A 14,635-nucleotide genomic window follows, 5' to 3' on the forward strand; every position below is an offset into this window, starting at 1 on the left:
AACCCAAACCGCACAATGGAGTTTTCATATAAAATGACTGACCTTGCTAAAACGAAGGGCAAATGTTCCTTTTGAATCAGAAGACATGGATTCTGGTCTAGAGGCCTAGAATTTGCTGAGCAGAGCACCAGGTTGGGTCTCCAAAAAAATGTGCTCTTGTGTTGAGTGCTTACTACTTCAAAGTACGTACATCCTATGCACACTCTGTTTTCTCCTCATTGAGAGAAGGCATGGCATCCTCTCTTACCTTTTCCAATAAGTAAGTGTTTGAAACAACAACATTATATTGAGTATCACTTGCCATCACCACATCTGCATTAATCAGTAGAAAAAAGCAAACTAAATGATAGCCTCTGAAAAGATACTCCCAGTTACAACTTGAATAAAAATCTTATACCACTAAGTGGCCTCTCCTGCTCTGCCGTACTGTCACTGCTGTGCTTGTGCTGTTTCTGCAGGGTACAAGGACTCCTCAAAGATTTGTCTGCAGCTTTGCTTCCTCTTGTACAACTAAACACCAATCTGAACACCTACGGAGAAGAAAGAGATCACTACTGCTGAAGAACTGCTGTACAATTACCCTGGCTTAAGTCTATCCTAGTTTCTGTGACAGTTCAGCCAATATGTGTTTCTGACACACATTAGCTTTCAGGTTAAACTGTATCTAATTTTGGCCCCAAGCTGAGGGATCAGACCCGCAGAAGGGCTTTTTTTTTCACTAGGACAGTTTTGATATAGAGGAAATCACATGCTGGAGATGGATAGCAACTCCTCCATCCTGCAACCATTTCCAAGGACAATAGCTCCAGTGCCCAGCAATTATGCCTATGCTAAGAGGAGCTAACAGGGACTTTAGTCTCTTGTCTACATGATAAAGGTGGGCAGGTTCTTCTGCTTGGGTGAATGAAAAGCATCTTCAGTCCAGAATGTGTGCAGCCCTACTAGCATATGTATGTGTAGCCAACACATGACAGCAAAGAGCCAAGGAAGAAAGGCATGCCTTCAGGTAGGAGCTATATTTCTGTACTACGTTTTGCAAGATCCAGGCATAGAAGCAGCAGACTGGAATTTAATTTTTCTGAGATGAATGGGATTCCACAGTGCTCTTACGATTCAAATTGAATATGTGCACGAATATTTTCAGGACAAGTACTTAAATGATCACAACAGGCAAAAATGTCCCCTCAAGCACCCACAGTTGGCAGCGTTGCGATGCTAGGTTGGCTAGGCAGCCTTTGAAGCCGCTGGCATCTAAGCATGGCCGGGTGCAGAGGGATTTCATGCTGGAAGATTAAAGATGCCATGATCTCTTACTCAGCAGCAACATGAGAAGGCTACAAAAGGTGCACTCTCCTGGAAACAAACTGAATTGTAAATCAGAAATGTAATCCAGCATCAAATGGGCAGAGGCATGGCCTCATTTGCAGGGAGGGTTTGGGCAGGTGCTGGTAAAGCTGGAAGCACAGAGATGAGGCAGAACTGGTGAAGGAGGCAGCAGAGCAAACCACAGGGGTATAAGATCACTTGTGGTAGCACTGGGAAGACAAACTTCTGCTCTGATAACCGTAGAGCCACGCTCAGAACTGAGATGCTCTAGATACTTCTAAGGATCCTTTCTGCAGTGCCTGGCCCCTGGGCTGGTGCTTGTGGCTGTGAATGGGGCCCACATCATGGCGGTTCTTTGGGGTGGAGTGAACAACATAAGCCCCTCCAAAAATGGTAAAATGGAGAAGGTTAGTTTCACCTGTTTCACTCCATTCCCACTTCTGGACAGAGCTTCCTTGCTTGGCCACCTAGAACATCATAACTTCCTAGTCCTGTGGACAGCAAAGTCAATGACAACGAAGATGGAGAAGGGTCTATAGGGCAAGGTGCGTGAGGAGAGACTGAGGCCCCTGGATGTGCTCAGCACAGAGCAGAGGAGCTGAGGGGAGGCCTGATGGCGGCTGCAGCTCCTCACAGGGAGCGGAGGGGCAGCGCTGAGCTCTGCTCTGTGTGACAGCGACAGGGCCCGAGGGAACGGCATGGAGCTGTCAGGGGAGGGGCAGCTGGGGGTTAGGGAAAGGGGCGGTGGGCATGGAACAGGATGCCCAGGGCTGTGGGCTCAGCTCTGAGCTGCTGGAGTTCAAGGAGAGTTTGGATATCTTTCCCAGATGTAGGGTTTGAATGTTGAGTTGTCCTGTGTGAAGCCAGGAGCTGGATCCCTTGAGGGTTCCTTCTGATTTGGATATCCTATGGTTCTATGACAACTAACTCAGCAATAGCAAATGTGAATACAGTCCCTGGTTTAGTAAACAGTGGATTGGCTCCAAAAAGTAGAAGGGGCAGTGCTGGAAGGAAAGGAGAGAGCCAGGTAGAAGAATGGGTTGAAGATTTCTGGTGAAGCAAGAGGGAGGAGATAATGATCTCTAGGTGAGGTTTTGGTTGGGGACCTGAGAGAATGGGAAGACCATAGCAGGCAGCACCAGCCACCTCATGTATAAGTCTAGAGCTTGGGTGAAATAGCGAAAGTGTGTATAAACCATTAAGTGAATTATGACATGCAGAGAGGGGGATGCTAAAGCCAAGCTGCTAAAATTAAGACTTTTAAGATTTCTTCACATTTTCATCATTTGCAGCCTGTTTTTTTTTTTTTTTTTTTTTTTGAGGCAGTATGCACGCACGCATTCCGTATGTATACAATAAAGAAAGGGAACAAATTCAAGTCAAAAATAGCTCAGAAATATGAGTTCAGAAAAAAGTTTTGAAACATTAAAGAAATGTTGAAAGAGCCCTTAGAGACAGCAGTGAAAGACAGAGTGATTTGAAAGAAATTGATGTCTTGTAAAAAGAGAAGTATTAACGTATTACCATACCTCTCCTTTCCTGCTAGACCTAACTTGCAGACTTGCTATATACTTGCGAAAATGTACTGGAAGCAGTGGAAGGATAAAAGGACTTCCTAGAGGTTTTTTGTATCACTTCAAGGTAAGGAAAAAACATTAACACTGCTGTTTATTTATAATATGGACCAAAGTAATGCTGCTACCAGAAAAAATGTGATGGATGAAATATTCTTGTTCCTATCAGTCACAGACTGTGCATCAAGGTCAATAGAACTTGTGATGACAAATAGACTTCCCTTAAAGCAAGAGGGTTTCAGACAGAACTTGGGTCCCATCACTGTCAGAAGGGCTCTGGAGCAGGAGAGGAAGTAGTATGAAACTTCAAATGTTTGGGGCATAGCTGGCTCATGAATTCAATGTTCTTCCTTCTGTTTGGAAATAACACACAACTCCTGTGGTTTTCTTGGAACAGGGAGCAGGAACAGCTCAGAGTGCCAAGCCTACAGCCAGCTACCAGAGCAGTATGGTCTGAACTTTTTGTGAAAAACTCATTAACTGAGAATCATAGAATCATAGAATGGCCCGGGCTGAAAAGGACCACAGTGATCATCTAGTTTCAACCCCCCCGCTATGTGCAGGGTCACCAACCACTAGATCAGGCTGCTCGGAGTCACATCCAGCCTGGCTTTGAATGCCTCCAGGGATGGAGCATCCATATGATACCTCTCTGTACATCAGGAGCACAATTCAGTGCTGCCATGTTCTGGATCCCACAAGTCATTTCAGTGGATCATTAGAATTTTCATGGTTCTTCTTTGCAGAAGATGAAGTGTCGGCTCCTTCAGTCCCTGGTATGCATACAGCTCTCCTGTTTATCTGCTCAGCTATGCTGACGCCAGGTCTCATTATTTTATCATGTCTCATTATACCTGGTGTTTTTTTTTCCCCTTGAAAATCCAGCTTCGGGGGTCCTGTGATTATATAAGCTTGCACTGCATTTTAAAACATACTTGTGTTGAGAATCTTGAAAACATGAAGCCTAACAAAGGAAAGAAACCAAAATCAACTTTTTAACTTCTATATGTACATTTTTTTCTATACTTGGAATTTCTGGATATCCTTGAATGGCGATACTGATGGTATCTCTTACATTTTAATGAAGGTAATCGTTCTCTCAACAGCTGCTGTGATGAGATACAAAAGCAGAGGTGTTCCTCTATTATTCATGAATCTCTCTGTACTTAATTTCAGTCCAAATGTACAATAATAATACAGGAACGCAGATGCTTTAGAACTCAGTGATACTTCAGGGCAGAGAGATTTCCGTGTCAGTTCAGATAGAAGCCACTGGGCTTAAAAAACACTGAGCATAAATGTAGAGGTCACGCAGATGAATCAGAGTGCTCAGAACACACAGTGAGTTGTGGAACCATATAAAAAATGTGATGGAGTCTTATTTGCTTACCCCCAGCAAGGCATTGGATGTGCAAAGTGCTCTGAGGACCAGGCAGGCAGTCAGGAGATGACCAGTGTTCCTCCAAACCAAGAAAAAGACAGCTTAAAGAGAGTAATGTTACTGTTAATGGAGAGAACCCTGGAAAACACCACAGTTTCAAAGCAGTGTGCAGCAGTGACTGTATTTTTAACTGGCAAACACCAGAAAGCATCACCACAGGTGTATCAATAAACATACTCATGTGCAGGTACTTCCAGTAATGATTCAGTAGTCTCAAGCTCAGCAGAAAAGTGCTGTAGCACCAGGGAACAACATCTTAGTGCTCAAAACAACCTAGGCTAGAAATACAGATTTCTACTGGAAAATGCCAATCACCTCTCACCACTGGCTTAGAAAAGAAATAGTGTTATATTTTTAACAACTTTTTTTTTTTTTTTTAACTTTATGCTCTAAACTTCTGTCTCTTTTGGAAAAACACTGTGCTCAGTTTAACCTTGGGCAAGATGTTTGCCCGTCAATCATTTCTTCCACCAACAGCAATGATTTTCTACAATAGCCATGCACTCGAGTCAATATATCTCTGGGTTTCACAAGATAACATTCATCTGAGTGGCTTTGTGAGCCACGATGATATATGTGGTACACTGATGAACTTTGGTGCCTTGTATTGCTTCGTATTACCTGGAACCCTATAGAGGATGGTGTTGCACACAAAGTTTGTTACAAAGTGACCAGTTTTGATATAGTTTGATATAATGGGGTAACTATCTACAAGGTATTGTCCTGCTTTAAAAATTATCTGCATCATGGGTGTTTCATGCAGCCTTAGGTGTGCATTCCTCTTGTGTCACTTTAGCTACAGTCTGCAGCTTTCTTTCCAAAGAAAGCCAAGTGACTTTAGTCAAGTGATTGTCAAAGTTAAGCCAAATTAAAGAACACATTGATACTGAAGAACGGGGATTTGCTGCAGCACAGCATTATGCACAGAGAGAGATGATGCTTGAAACATGGAGCAATGTGGAAAAAGCACTCACAGGTGGTGATGGAATGGACAATAACTTTGGTTCTCAGCTGCATGGGAGTTGACAGGGAGTACACCTGGGATGAGCTTTAGGTTGCGGGCCACTGAGGACGCCATAGGAAAGCAATGGATGCAGATCTTGTGGGTCAGAAGCAGTCCTTGCATCTGCTACAATGCATGTATTTATGCACACGTGATAAATAGGAATGCACAACTCCTGTATGCATTGTGCAGATTGAATCATAGAATCATTAAGGTTGGACAAGACTACTAAGATCATCTTGTCCAACCATCAGCATATGGTAGGGGCCACCATGCCCACTGATCACGTCCCTCAGTGCCACATCCACACAGTTCTTGAACACCTCCAGGAATGGTGACTCCAGTCTGCCTGGAAACATCCCTTGTCTTCTCATGACAGCTCACAGAGCCCTGCTCCTCTCTCTAGTCCCCCTCCAGCATGGTCAATTCAGGGCATTTCTGACATTTACAATGGAAGAAGCAGAGAGGCTGAATTTGTGGAGGTAAACCTAGATCTGAAAAAGGAAAATGCAGAGTTGCTACATCCTGCTGAGCAGGGATGTCCTGTTTGAGAGTTTGGGGTTTGGACCATGGGTTCATGCTGCAGGCTAACCCTGTCTATGTGCAGAAAAAGAAATTCAGTGTTTTTCAAAGCAGCTCAGTTAAAATGCACTGCAGCCTTCCATGGACTTTGAGGTGTGAGGGATGAAAGGAGAGGATCTGAAGGAGAAAAAAGCAGAACAGAGCCACTTTCAGTTCATTCCAACTCATTTTCCCACTGAAACAAGCCCTCACTTTTGTCCAGTACTACAAGTAGCTGACAAACTGATTTAAGATGTAGAAAAAGATTAAATGACACACTGCAGCTATTTTTTTTTTCATTTCCCTTTAACAAACAGTACAAATTGCTGCAAAGTCTTTGCCTGCTAATACCAAGTTATGTGCAGCCACAAAAACATCCTGTCCTATCACAGAATCATAGAATCACCAAGGTTGGAAAAGACCTCTGACATCATCCAGTCCAACAGACCACATATCACCAGTTTTTCCCACTACACCATGTCTCTCAGTATGACATCTAAACATTTCTTGAACACCTCCCATGACAGTGACTCCATCACCTCCCCAGGCATCCTGTTCCAGTGCTTCCAGTGCCTGACCACTCTTCCAGAAGGGTATTTCATGACGTCCAACCCAAATCTCCCCTGGTGCTACTCGAGGCCATTCCATTCCATCCTATCACTGTTATCTGGGAGATGAGGCCAATCCCCACCTCATCACAACCTCCTTTCAGGTCGTTGTAGTGAGCAGTAAGGTCTTGCCTGAGCTTCATCTTCTCTAAATGAACAACCCCGCTTCCCTCAGCCATTCTTCCTATCCTATCCTATCCTATCCTATCCTATCCTATCCTATCCTATCCTATCCTATCCTATCCTATCCTATTACGGAATCACACAATCACAGAATCGTAGGGGTTGGAAGGGACCTTCAGAAATCATAGAGTCCAACCCCTCTGCCAAAGCAGGTTCCCTACACCAGGTGGCACAAGTAGGTGTCCAGGGTCTTGAATATCTCCAGAATATCCTATCCTATCCTATCCTATCCTATCCTATCCTATCCTATCCTATCCTATCCTATCCTATCCTATCCTATCCTATCCTATCACATCCCATCCCATCCCATCCCATCCCATCCCATCCCATCCTATCCCATTCCCATCCCATCCCATTTAAGAAGTGGTGCCTGCACGCTGAGGATCCGCTCCTGACATCCGCATTCCAGAGCATCCCGGTACCGGGACCTCCCTAGCTCTTCTCCCCCCGCAGCAGGGCCCCGGGCCGGGTGAGGGCGGGCTCGACGTGAGCGTGGGCGCGGCCACCCCTTGCTCCGTTCCCTCCGACCCGTCCCGTCCCGTCCCATCCTGTCCCGTCCCGTCGAGGCGGGGAACCCACCAGCCATGCCGCCACCGTGCCCCCGCGGAGCCCTGCCCGGGGCCTTCCTCCTCTTCTTCCTCCTCTTCGTCGTGCCGCTGCTCTGCGCAGCTCCCGGTGAGTGAGCGCGGGCTCAGCTTTCGGTCGCAAGTTCAGCATCTCTCCCCTATAACTCTTTTGTTTGCAGTCGTTCCGCCGGGAGATGGTTTGTGGGGAGCCTGATGGGGAGCCCGGCTCTGGCGTGCTGGCAACTTATGCTGACATGGGGATCCATCCCAAGAAGCGTTGGGGAAAGGATGTTGGGGTGCAGGAGGGTTCCCTACAGCTTCTGTTGAACTGAGGCAGGGAAATGGGGGCACGGGGAGGTGCGGGTGGAAACAGGCTCCAGGTTTTCCTTGGTAGGAAGGAGTCTTTTTGTCACTGTTATTTCTTTCTTACCAAATAAGAGTGGATAGATAAGCATGCATTATATTTTTACTTCTCTAGATATTTCAAGAGGAAATAAACTTAAGCGGATGCTTCAGAAACGAGAAGGTAAATAGGCAACCAATTGCCTGCCCGCTTCCCTGCTGGTTCAGCTGCCACCCGTAGCAGCTCTCAGGGTGCTGCTGCTTTACCCCTGTCCCAGAGGAAGCACAGCACTCAGGCGCTGTGTAAGCACTCCAAGCAGACCCCACCATGCACAGCTCTGCTGCACCATGAGCGCACACGGCAGCCACGCGTCCCTCCCATTCCTGCAGCTGCAGCACACAGAGCCTAGGCTCCCATTCTCCGTTTGGACTGTGTATTTAAATTCCGTGTGTAACATGTCTTGAGCTTGGGCTAGCTGTGATAAAAGCAAAGAGAACAGGGATAGCTATGAGGCCATCGTATCGGCAATCCCTATTTTTATTGTTGCTTCACACACTGCTCTGCCGAGCACAAAGATGATGAAATAACACCAGAAATGTGGCAGAATTCAGGCTGATTAAGCACTTCTCGGCCTCTCTTTGGGGGGGATTCATTCCAGCCCCTATTGCCACGAAGCCAGAGGTGTCACTGAAGGAAGAGGCAGCCAAGGGATTCCTGCGCAGCCTGAGGCGCCCGCGGCGGCAGCTGTGGGACCGCAGCCAGCCTGACGTGCAGCAGTGGTACCAGCAGTTCCTCTACCTTGGCTTCGATGAGGCGGTGAGTGTGGGGCTTCCCCATGCTGTGGGGTCAGGTGTGGGCGTGGGAGGTTGTAGTGAGGTGGGGATCGGCCTCTTCTTTCGGGTAACAGTGATAGGAGGAGAGGGAATGGCTTGAAGTTGTGCCAGGAGAAGTTCAGGTTGGATATTAGGAAAATCTTCACAGAAAAAGCAGTGAGACAACGGCATAGGCTGCCTGGAGAGGGGGTGGAGTCGCCGTCCCTGGAGGTGTTCAAGAACTGTGTTGATGTGGCACTGAGGGACGTGGTCAGTGAGTATGGTGGGGATAAACTGGTGGTTGGGCTAGGTAATCTTCGTGGTCTTTCCCAACCAATGTTACCTACCTGATGCGGAGTGTGCAGCTCTCACAGCTGTGCTGTGACCCTGCATAGGAAAGAACACTGCCTGGTAACGTTCAGCCAACTTCCCTTTGATCCATGAGGGTATATTTCTAAGCTGTAACAACACCGAGGTAGGATCAGGAGCCCCCAGCTGGTACACACACTGCACAAAGCTCTGCTCAGCAGACACTGTGTTCAGTTGCAGTCCCATGCATAGAGTAATCTGTACATAAATAAGAGGTAAAAATAGTCACAGATGCTGGATTCTTGGCTTCTGACAGCTGCATGCGTGTGCTTAATGAGATTGCATTGGCACAGGCAAGCTGGAATACACGTTAGACCTTCACGTTATGTGGATTGCTTAGAAGATGAATGCACTCATTTTCAAAGCTGGAACAATTTAAAAAAAAATCCTTTGCTTGCACTGAAATAATGAAAGATACATTTTTTGTTGCTCCTGGACATTATGCAGATAAAAGTGACTATTTAACAGTGAATCTACACAATATGGATATTAACAAAAGCAGTTTTATGAATCAGGAACTGAAGGCTGAGTGCATGTAGTAAGAAGTAGAAAGGGCAAACCTGCAGACAAGATGGGTTCCTCTCTACAAGTTCCTGTGTGCACTGACAAATGAAACCAGGCCTGTTGTGGGAGACAACGAGTCCACTCAGCAGGTTTTGTGGAGTATTAAGACAAAGCTTTAACAATGAGATAACTGTCAGTTCCTGCAACGCTTCAGAAAGGACTTAGGCTGTGCTTACCCATTGTGTATTTTGCAAAAATTTCTTTACAAATCTCAGCCAGAAATATTTCCAAAGAGCCATTCAGATGGAAAGGCTTTGTCTTGGCGAGCATTCGATATCCTTGCATACTGTTTTTCCACTGCTGCCGTGAGCAGGACTGAACTGCTTCTAGAGCCTTATGATTTTACAAGAGAAAAATAACAGGCATAAAACAAAGGCCGATGCACCCGCTTTGCACTCAGGTATGCCACGACTACAGGCATGGGGAATTGTGAAACCAGACTGGTACATCTCAACAGAGAAAGTCTCTTAGATGTGGAGTTTTGTAAAGCAGGTGAAGGATTTCTGAGAAGAAAATTCCAGATCTGAATTATTTGCGTGAGACAAAGGGAACCCCTCTTCCATCTTTTCCTTTTCGTTTCATTCTCTTCTTTTCTTCCTGGCAGAAATTTGAAGACGATATGTCCTACTGGACGAGCCTGGGGCGTGGTGGCAACGAGTACTACGGGGGGTACTACCAGCACCACTATGATGAGGACTCACCCATCGGCCCCCGGAACCCACACACCTTCAGGCACGGGGCGGGAGTCAACTATGATGATTACTGATGGCTTTCGTCCTCCTACAGCTGGGGTGCACGGGGCTGGGCAAAGCCAAGCCCTCCCCAAGTCAATGTCTCTGCTTCCCTCCTGTTCATGTACAACAGCAGGAGCCAAGGAGCTGCCAAGAAAGAAACATGACTTTTCTTTTGTTATTGTTACTTAGTAGTATGCGATATGTGAAGTGTTACAGAAATAAAGCTTTTTTGATAAAGTTTCCCATTATTTAGTAGAGTCTGTTACAGTGAATTTCATTAAGCCATACTACTAGAAATTACTTTTTAATAGGGTCTCTCGCTACTTTTTCTACACTCAATCAAGAAATTACATCATATCATCTAGGTTGGCACATAGAGTAAATAATATAACCCAACTCATTTCAGATGTGCTTACTCATTCAGTTTTGTATCAACAGACAAATCCAATTATTCCTCAGGGGTGACAACAGGGAGAGGGAGGTGATCATCCCCATTTGCTCTGCCCTTGAAAGGCCCCACCTGCAGTACTGCATCCAGGCTTGGGGCCCTCAGCACAGGAGGGATGTGGAACTGTTGGAGCAGGTCGTAAGGAAAACACGAGGATGATCACAGGGTTGGAGCACCTCTCCTATGAAGACAGGCTGAGGGAGCTGGGCTTGTTCAGCCTGGAGAAGAAAAGCCTCTCGGGAGACCTCATTGCAGCCTCCAGTACTTGAGGGAGACAGACTTTTTGCATGGTCTGAGAGTGATGAGACAAGGGGGAATGGTTTTAAGCTAAAAGAGGGCAGGTTTAGGTTAGATGTTAGAAGGAAATTATTTACTTAGAGGTTGATGAGGCATCCTGGAGGCGCTCAAGGCCAGGTTGGATGGGGCCCTGGGCAGCCTGAGCTGGTGGGGGGCAGCCCTGCCCATGGCAGGGGGTGGGGCTGGGTGGGCCTGTGAGGTCCCTTCCAACTCAAACCATTCTGTGATTCTGATTCTATGAAAAGAAGAAAAAAGTCCTTTCAATTGAATTGCTGCCGTGCTGCCTCCTCTGCTATTGCCATACTCACTGCATGCAGCCTTTCCACCCAGCCTTGAGTGACATGGAGCTTTAACAGCTCCTGTTGGCAAGGAGATGAATACTGCTCCCAGTGCAGAAAAACTTGCCTCCCTCCAGAGCCTGTCAAAGGAAGGAATCCTCTGGGGCAATGGCTGCAAGCAGGACTTCAGAAGCAGTAGCTGAGATCCAGCTTGAAAGAGGAGTAAAATAACAAAATAAGGGAGCCAAACTGAACAAGCATGTCAGTCACTCCTCTGCACACACGTGTGTGCACTCACACTCATGTAAAGTCCTTCAGAGACCCAGCAATTCCCCTACATCTTGGAGCTCTTGCACTAAGCAGTAGACTCATTGCCAGTTTAATGGTTTTAAACTGCTGTGTTTCCCAGGAAAGGAGACTCTTTATTCCAGGTATAGCATAGTCATGTTCTGAGTCAAGCACACTCTCTTTGCACAGTTGGAAAACACCTATTCCTAGCAACACAGTTCTATTTTATGCCCTGTAAGAAAAAGTGCAAAGAATTTGGCAGTGTTTGAACCACACTGATAATTTCCATCATTTCCCAGAATATAAAACAACTGGGAATTCAGACCTGGAGAGTAAGAAGAGTTTTAAAAGTGCTGCAAATAAATGTCATCCATCCGTAGGCCTTTGCAAGCTGTGTCTGTTCCTGCAGGCTCACTCAGTCCTGCAGCTGTGTCTTGCACACTCCCACAAAATCTGGGTTTTCCAAGACATAAAAACAAATATTTTCCATTACACTGTGCTCAGTTCCCCACCATGTGCTGAGTATGGAATGAGCACTTCATGGTGCTGTGTTGGGAATTTGTGATTAAAATTGTCTTGAGAACAAGCGAGCGGGTATGAGCCATCACAGGTTTGTGGAAAAGAACTGTTATTTGTCACCTATGCACGAAGTGCTTCAAAGTTAACCACATTAATAAAGTTCACAAAATTCACTCAGAATTGTAGGGGTTGAAAGGGACCTCTGGAGTCCATCCCCTGCTAAAGCAGGTTCCCTAGCAGATTGCAGAGGTAGGTGTCCAGTGGGTTTTGAATATCCCCAGAGAAGAAGGCTCTACAACCTCTTTGGGCAGCCTGTTCCACTGTTCTGTCACCCTCACAGCAGAACTTTTTCCCCAGTTCAGATGGAGCTCCCTGTGCTTTTGTTCATTGCCCCATGTCCTATCACTGGGTGCCACTGAAAAGAGCCTGGCCTCATCCACCTGACTCCCATCCTTTAGATATTTATAAGCATTGATGAGATCTCCCCTCAGCCTTTTCTTCCCCAAGCTGAACAGCCTCACATCTCCCAGCCTTTCAACTGGGAGATGCTGCAGGCCTCTCACCATCTTTGTAGCCTTCAGTTGGACTGTCTCCAGCAGTTTGCTGTCTTTCTTGAACTGAGGAGCCCAGAACTGTACACTATGCTCCAGATCTGGCTTGACCAGGGCAGGATAGAGAGAGGATCACCTCCTTTGACCTACTGGCCACGCTTTTTGTAATGCACCCCAGGATCCCATTGGCCTTCTTGGCCATCAGGTGACACTGTGGGTTCATGGCCAACACAGTGCCCATCAAGACATCCAGGTCCTTCTCCTAACACTCCTCACATTTGCTCTTTGCTCTTGTTGAACCTCATCAGGTTCCTCTCCACCCAGCTCAGCAGCCTGCCTAGATGTCACTGAATGGCAGCACAGCCTTCTGGTGTGTCAGCCACTCCTGGCTTCGTATCCTCAGCAAGTTAATGATTTTCTCTGAGTATTTCTGTCCCCAAACACAAACAGAAGACTCCCTCTCCCAGCTGTTCTCTTCTGCTCACAGATACCATCACATCATCGTCCTTGGCTGACTCAGAACTGACACCATGTAACCTCTCCACCAGGACAGAAAAGTGGCATTGTTCATTGTGACTTTCTACAGAACAGTGATAAACAGGCCACAGCCCATATCTTAACATTCCACAGCCTCACAATGCCACATCCCCATGACTCAGGTGGAAATTTCCATCTTGGTCACTCTAGCATATATGAGTGCACAGTGCTGTCTGTATGCCAGCAGTCCCACTGAAGTCCAGATCTTTTCCATGCCATGACAGCAGTGGAAAATGTTTAGAACAAAGCCACTATGAAGCTGTGGTGGCTACGTTTCCTGCTTTCAGGGGGAGGATGTATGGATGTTAGGAATTGCAATGCTAAGTATACACTTCCCTTACTGTTAACAAAGCATCCTTTTTCTGTGGACAAATCTCTGAGCAGCCTCTAACAATGTACAGGGACTTCCTGGCCTCAAGTAGCACTGAGCTTGGTACTAATAAAGGCCTGGGGACCAGCTTAATCCATCACACTAATCACAGCCCTGTTTTGCTCTTTAGCCTGTTCTCTAGGGCTAATGAATTTATGTAACTGCATTTGTCATTTCTCCTTGCCTGCTTCAACTCTAAACCTGATTTCAAACATATTTTTACAGTGGTGAACTTTTTTTTGGTCAAATATATATTTCTAAAAGTTTCTGGAAAAAAATCATGACAGAGGCATTCATAAGTATCCCCTGGGCAGTGAGCTCAGTGGTTGCTTAGCCAGAATCATAGAGAAGCTGCAAATGCCCCAGACATAAGAAAAGACTGTCAGATGACTATTTTTTTCCCCCAGAGCAAAAAATCTAACCCAAAGATAAGACACAAGGCTTCTCTAGTCTGTGTGATCACGCAACTTATTGCTTAAATTGCATCTACATGCCTCATAGTGCTGCCTGGAGAAATAATGTACTTTACAGAGCTTCTGATCAGGCCTATGAAATAGAAATAGAAGTGTATTATGTAGAAAAAGCAGTAATCTAACAGTGGATCTCTTAGAATCATAGAATGGTTTGAGTGAGAAGGGATCTTTAAGATCGCCTTTCCAACACCCCTGCTATAGGGAAGGACACCTCCCTCTAGACCAGCTTGCTCAAAGCCCCATCCAGCCTGGCCTTGAATGCTTCCAGGGAAGTGGCATCCACAACCTCACTGGGCAACCTGTTCCACTATCTCATCACCCTCACTGTGAAGAATTCCTTCCTAATATCTAGTCTAAATCTACCCTCTTCCAGTTTAAAGCCACTTCTCTGTGTCCTGTCTCTACCTGCCCTTATAAAAAGTCCCTCCCCAGCTTTCCTGTAGGACCCTTCAGGTACGGGAAGGTTGCTATAAGATCCCCCAGGAGCCTTCTCTTCCAAGCTGAAGAACCCCAGATCTCTCAGCCTGTCCTTGTAGGGGAGATGCTCCAGCTCTCAGATTATCTTCATGGCCCTCCTCTGGACCCATTCCAACAGCTTCATGTCCTTCTTGTGGTGGGTGTCCCAGAACTGGATACAGTACTACATGTGAGGCCTCCTGAGAACAGAGCAGAGGGGCAGAATCACCTTCCTCAACCTGCTGGTCACGTTTCTCTTGATGCAACTCAGGATACGGTCGGCCTTCTGGGCTGCAAGTGCACACAGACTGACACTCCCAAATCCTTCTCCTCA

At 46.3% G+C, this 14,635-nt stretch overlaps 1 protein-coding gene across 1 annotated transcript; it reads left to right on the forward strand.

Moving 5' to 3' along the window:
- Positions 1–7,207: 7,207 nt before the first annotated feature.
- ECRG4 (ECRG4 augurin precursor) lies at positions 7,208–10,332 on the forward strand. Its single transcript, XM_010728130.3, has 4 exons — positions 7,208–7,371; positions 7,741–7,788; positions 8,264–8,421; positions 9,955–10,332. The coding sequence occupies exons 1-4, from the start codon at positions 7,281–7,283 to the stop codon at positions 10,114–10,116; spliced, it is 459 nt and encodes a 152-aa protein (XP_010726432.1). The 5' UTR covers positions 7,208–7,280; the 3' UTR covers positions 10,117–10,332.
- Positions 10,333–14,635: the final 4,303 nt, after the last annotated feature.

The sequence above is a fragment of the Meleagris gallopavo genome, chromosome 1 (assembly GCF_000146605.3).
Source record: "Meleagris gallopavo isolate NT-WF06-2002-E0010 breed Aviagen turkey brand Nicholas breeding stock chromosome 1, Turkey_5.1, whole genome shotgun sequence".
In the NCBI taxonomy this organism is placed as follows: Eukaryota; Metazoa; Chordata; class Aves; order Galliformes; family Phasianidae; genus Meleagris; species Meleagris gallopavo.